This window comes from Chrysochloris asiatica, unplaced genomic scaffold (assembly GCF_000296735.1).
Source record: "Chrysochloris asiatica unplaced genomic scaffold, ChrAsi1.0 scaffold00064, whole genome shotgun sequence".
NCBI lineage: Eukaryota > Metazoa > Chordata > Mammalia > Afrosoricida > Chrysochloridae > Chrysochloris > Chrysochloris asiatica.
Window position 1 is genome coordinate 1429608 of NW_006408582.1, and position 6183 is coordinate 1435790.

The window sequence follows — 6183 nt, forward strand, 5'->3', positions numbered from 1 at the left end:
TCATGATTGGGCATGGGGCTTAATGGTGGACTTGGTAGAAAGCTGTGCAGACCCACGTCAGTAAAAACACAGAAAACCATATGAAACAGATTCAGAGGAGGGTCCTGAATCTCTGCACTTCAGAAGAAGGAATAAATAAGTGGATCAAGAGCTAACCAGGGGAAAGATTTGGAACAGAAGCAAGAAAGGAAGTGATCTCTGATTTGTGGAAGCCAATGTGTCCTGCCGCAACCATGCTGAATGAGAGTGAACAGATAGAAGGACAAGGGAGCACTCCCACTGTAGAAACTCTCAAGACATCTACAGAGACAGAGGTTTGAGTATTCCCCCGCCCCCCACCTTTATACTCTATTCTTTTCCTCTCCTACTCATCTCCGCTCTCATGACCAGATGGGAGACCAGTACAAGCAGGCACCCTCAAGGAAGGGTCTGCGATGTGCATGGAAGGTTCTGCACTGCACAGAAGGATCTGCACCAGAGGACCTGCACCACACAGATCACAGGGTACAGAATCAAAGTGGAAGGAGACAACAGTAAGAGCCTGCACCAGGAATCTCTTCCAAAGTGGGTCTGGTCAGCTGCTCTATACCAGAGCAGCATCTACAACCAATCCCTGCTAAAAATACTGGATTGAGCTGTGAGAGCCGTGAACAGAGGAGCTCATCTACCAGGAGGAAATTAGAGAGTGCTTAAGAATACACAAACATACATTCACTGAAGTAATACAAACACAATAACACAACAATACCAAAAGAGTGCCAGAAAATTTCTGCTTACCTGCAGAAACAAGACAGAGTAGGTCAAACAAACGACCAAGAGGAAGAGCTAGTAATTGCATTGAAGGGAGAAGAAGCTGTGGCATTACCTGAAAAAGAATTCAGGAGAATGATATTGAGGTGTACCCAAATGTTCCACATATAGGTCAAGAAAAATAAGGAAGAAGTCAGAAAAGAGATACAAGAACAATCAAACTAAATAGCCATAGCATTGGAAACAATAAAACACTGCAAAGAGATAATAACAGAATACTATGAAGAGTTGTACTCCAGAAATTTGAAAATCTTGAGGAAATGGATACATTAAAACAAAACAAAACAAAACATATATATATATATATATATAACCTACCTAAACTTATAAAGAGTGAAGTAGAAAACTTCAACAGATATATAACAAAAGAAGAGTGAAAAGCAGAGACAACACATAGGAAAAAGAGAGTCATTAACATACTGAGAGGAAAGGTGAATGTTATGGTTTAAACTGTCTACTCCACAGTAAGTGTTGGCATCCTAACCCCTCTACCTCTAGATACACTCCTTTATCCTTCAAGGCCCAACTCAAGTCCTACCACCTACATGAATTCTCCAGGCCACATGACTCTCTACACTCCCTTTATTTCAGGGCCATTAGCTGAGTCCTGATTATGTGCTCTGCTACTACCCATTCAGTGCTATCTAACAGTTTCATCTGTACAGATAACGGTCTTACTTTTCCAATTCAATTCTAAATTCCTTAAGGGTAGGAGCTGCTTTGGTGCAAGTCTTCACAATGTTTCGGTCTGTTATACACAAGGTTGCTATAAATTGAAATTAACTCAATGAGAACTAACACTACTAGGGACAGACTCACCACCCACATACCATGCAGTTACCAAACATTGCCTCATTCACTCATTGACACATCACTGATCTCTGCCTTTACTGGTAACCAGCTTTCAGTAGCACCTGGAGTCTCTTATGACCACACATTCATTTGCTCACTCATATACACTGAGGCAGAGCTGGGTATCCTAAAACAAAAAGGACATAATCCTTTCTCCTGCCAATCTTTTAGAACAACCTTCACAAAGGGCAAATGTTAAGTGAAAAGAGCACAGACCTGAAAGTTAGGAGACCTGGCTCTAGTCAATGGTCCTTGCTAGCTATGGATTAATTACCCCCTTACTTTGAGCCTCAGTCTTCAACATGTAAAATATGAAAGACAGTCTATAGGAACTCTTCCATTTCTAGGTAAGAATGTTTTATAGCCTGTAGTGTATATGTGAGGGAGAAGGGCAAGCTAGCAAAAGAGAACTAATATTTACCAAATAATTTTAACACGTAGGTGGATTATTCCATTTAGTAACTGAGTAAGCCAGAGGCAAGATCATTACATAACTTGTGTAGGGATCACACAACTGAGAAGCAGCAGAGTTCATGTATTTATTCTATGAATATTTACCTTGAACCTTGTATGTGTGGGATACTCAGCTAAGTGCTAGAGATACAGTATTGATGGGAACACAGTCCCTACCCTGTTTATCTGTCTCCTCTACTGAACCCCCAAAACAAATACACTGCCATCAAGTTGATTCCAGCTCATGTTGTTTGTTGTTAGGTGCCTTCAAATTAATTCCAACATACAGCGAACCTATGCACAACAGAACGAAACACTGCCAGTCTTGTGCCATCCTCACAACTGTTGTTATGTTTGAGCCCATTGTTGCTGCCACTGTGCCAATCAATCTCGTTGGGACTCTTCCTCTTTTTTGCTGATCCCCCACTTTACCAAGCATGACGTCCTTCTCCAGGGACTGGTCCCTAAATAACATGTTCAAAGTATGAGAGAAGAAGTACTTTCCAACTCATAATGATCCTATGTAGGGTTTCTGAGACTATAAATCTTTATTGGAGCAGACAGCCTCATCTTTCTCTTGATGAGCAGATGGTGGGTTTGAACCACCAAAGTTGCAGTTAGCAGCACCCCAATGCCAATCCATGGCACAATCAACGCTCGTACCTCTACTCAACAAGCAGCAGTTCAGTGGGAAGTATCCACCAGGGGTAAATGCGGGGTGCTCTGGAAGCACACAAAGAAGTCACCTCTCACTCAGCCAAAAGAATGCAAGACATGTTCTTCAATGTCTACCCCAGAAGACTAGGAATTACCATGGTAAGCAGAGAGGGACATGGACGGGGTTGAATTGGGAGAAAAATGAGTCTGCCAAGTAGAGGAAAAGTAGGTCAAAGTCAAGTACAAGAAAGAGTGTTCAGCAGCTCTATAACGTATAGTTGGAAGTCAATATATTTGAAGCAGGGTTAAAACTAGAGTATAGGAGGCCTTGGTAGCAAAACAGTTAAGTCTTCAGTGGCTGTCCCAAAGGTTGGTGGTTTGAACCCACCTAGCAACCCCAAGGGAGGAAGACCTGGTTTTCTCTTATAAAGGCTAGTCAAGAAAACTCAATGGGGTAGTTTTACAGTTTTATCATGTGGGGTAAATAAGAGTTGGAATCTACTTGACAGCATCTAACAACAAGAAGTGTTAAGACCAGAGAGGGAGTCAGGAGTCAGATCACAAAGAGCTCTGTGAGTCCCTTTACAGAATTTTAAATTACACTCAGGGCCAAGATAAATTGGGTTTGAGAACAGAATAGAAATTAAGTTTTCCTTGACTTTATGTAGACTGCATGGATGCCAGGCAAAAGTACACGTTAGCATCAACTGGAGTGATCAGTGCCACGCATGACTTCTTAATGAGCATTTCCAGCTCATGCACATGTTGTTTTTTTATAGTTTCACAGGCTTTGATGATCACCATTTCTGGCTGTGAAACATCTTCTTAAAGAAGAGTTGCTATGCGGAATCCTGAGCCCCACCCAGAACCTTCAGAGGTGGGACATTTCCACTTGAAATGACATGCAAACCAACCTGGAACAGCTAGAGAAATAGAAAAGACTTCTTGAAAGAAAGACTGTAGGGTGGGAGTGGGAGGAATCAGACTGTTAGGCTATGACAATATCAAGCAAGCTGTCTGCCTTGGAGCCATCAAGGTAAGGAACGTCAGTCCATTAGAGTAAACCCCTTTCTAAGACTGAAACTGGAACTTAAAGGGAACACATGAACAGTCTTGTATGCTCACTGGTGACCGCCTTGGTCAACTTGTGAGTGGATGTGGGGGAAATGCAGCAATGAAGACATGTGTTTGGCATGTTCCACAGACACCTGATGATCTAGAGATGAGAGAGAGAAGAGGAAGGGCTGGCTGGTTTAAAGTTCAGGGAGACATGTGAACTCCTGAGCCCATGGACACTGACCTAGCCAGTTACAAGTCAAGCAGCCAACTGGTCTGAAGTGTGTGTGTGTGTGTGTGTGTGTGTGTGTGTGTGTGTGTGTGTGCAAGAACTCCCAAACTTGCACATTGTACCATTTGACCTAGCTTGGGTGGCTTACTGAGCAGAACTTAATCAGATGAAAATAAAGAAGTTTGATACAGGGAGCCAGCTTGATAAACTGGACCTTTGCTTATGGATGAAGTTGTCCAAAATTCCAACCAAAAAGGAAAGCTTCTTCATATCAAGGATCAAGCTTGCCTCCTCTGTACACTGGGTTGATAGGTATGGGCAACTTAGACATCGGCTATCAAAAATGGGGGGCAAAAATGGTGAGCTATGAAGGCACAAAGTGGCTGGCTTACAAGCTTTCATGAGGGTGCTTAGTGTCAGACAAAGGAGGGTAAGATACAATCCCCATGGAACAGTTTTCCTCTTGTCTAGATGGATCTGGTGAATGGAGATCGGGGATAATGGGGACAGGATTTTATGATTCAACTGTGAGTAACTCTTAGCAGGACTAACAGCGATTGTCACTACTGTAAATGTAGAAGAGCTATAACTAAAAAGGGAAGCAGTTCATCTGTCATTTCAGGAAGAGGACCCGAGGACCATCATGGAGAAGAGCATAAGAGAAGTGAGGGAATCCTAACCAGGAAGGCAGTGATGGTGGCAGAGGCGACAGCATAGAGAGACAGAGCAACAAAAGACTATAGGCCCGGAGGAAGGTAGAATCTCCAGTAAGTAGTATTCAATCTGACTAGGCGGGGCTGATGCAATGAAATGCAGACGGGTATCTTGTGATACAGTAGTGAATAATTGTTATCAGGACTGATTGTGAGGGTCGGAAATGTAAAGGTAGACGTTTTATAGCAAGGAAGGGAGTGATTAGCTTTTCAGTCTAGGAGCGGAGATCCCTAGGACCATCAAGGGGGAAGAGCAGAGAGCGGGACCCTACCCAGAGAAGCAGTGATGCCTGAAATGGAGCCAGAGATGATGACGTGGAGCGATGGAGCAGCTGGAGACTTTAGATCCAGAGAGGGAGAGCGACTGTGTGCTGAAGACCTGGGGGGTACAGGGGAAGGATTGCATGGAGGGGATTGTAACCATGGCAATGAGACGATATACGGTAGAATGAATGTAAAATTAATGTTCTACCATGTAAACTATCACATAATTCACACACAAAAAAACATTTAAGAAAGAAAAAAAAAAAAAGACTATAGGCCCATGGACTGAGAAAGGCAGTGTGTTTGCAGACAGGAGACTGGCTTGCAAAATGTGAACATTTAAACAAATATATATTTGGACATTTAAGCAAATAATGTATCTTCAGTGTGGTATGTGCACATCAAAAAAAGGAAACAGAGGCAAATATTGTTAACTGATGGTACATGGATGGGCTTGAAATCATTGAAATGATTTGTTGAATGTAAAACTTATGATCTGCCCTGTAAACCTTCACTCAATTCACAACAAAAGCTTATTTTAAAAGAAAAAGAAGAGCTGCTTGAAGTCCTAGAGAAGATGTCTTGAGCACATGGAAGTGGCAATCACAAAAGTCTTGGGATAAATTCCAGGGGAGACATAGGACATGTTGATGGACCCACTTGACCTAGGCAAGGTACTGGACCAAGCCCACCAATGACCATCAACTTACCTGGACGTCCTGGAGCCACAGGGCCTGCAGGTCAGCAGGATCTAGCTTCTTACTGCTACCCCCTGTCTTGACCACCTGTTGCCCCACAAAAGGGGCGACCAAACGGTAGAACTTCCTCACAGATGGTCCTTCTGGCATTTCTGTGGGCAGAAGGGGGGGTGTGTCACTAACTTAGCAGTTTTTTTCTCTAGCATTTCTGACAGATACAAAGCAAATTTTCTTTTTTTGTTACTAACTTAGACAGTATACATAATCAGGAAAGGGAGGTTGGGCCAGATATAGAGAAGGACAAAGTTAAGGCAAGGTATGGATCAGCTTTCCAAAAGTCTTTAGTGAATGATTTCCTTTTCCAAACCTCCCTCATCCTTTGTCTTTCAGCAAACATTTATTAAACACTATATCATGGGCACCCTCTACTTCAATCCCATGGTAGCTG

At 42.7% G+C, this 6183-nt stretch overlaps 1 protein-coding gene across 1 annotated transcript in view; it reads right to left on the reverse strand.

Moving 5' to 3' along the window:
• Positions 1 to 5885, reverse strand: part of NEIL2 (nei endonuclease VIII-like 2 (E. coli)) — a 39547-nt gene extending 33662 nt beyond the window's left edge. The window contains exon 1 of the mRNA XM_006864324.1: positions 5748 to 5885. Within this exon, the coding sequence (XP_006864386.1) occupies positions 5748 to 5885 (138 nt within the window). The remainder of the gene's footprint in view (positions 1 to 5747) is intronic.
• Positions 5886 to 6183: the final 298 nt, after the last annotated feature.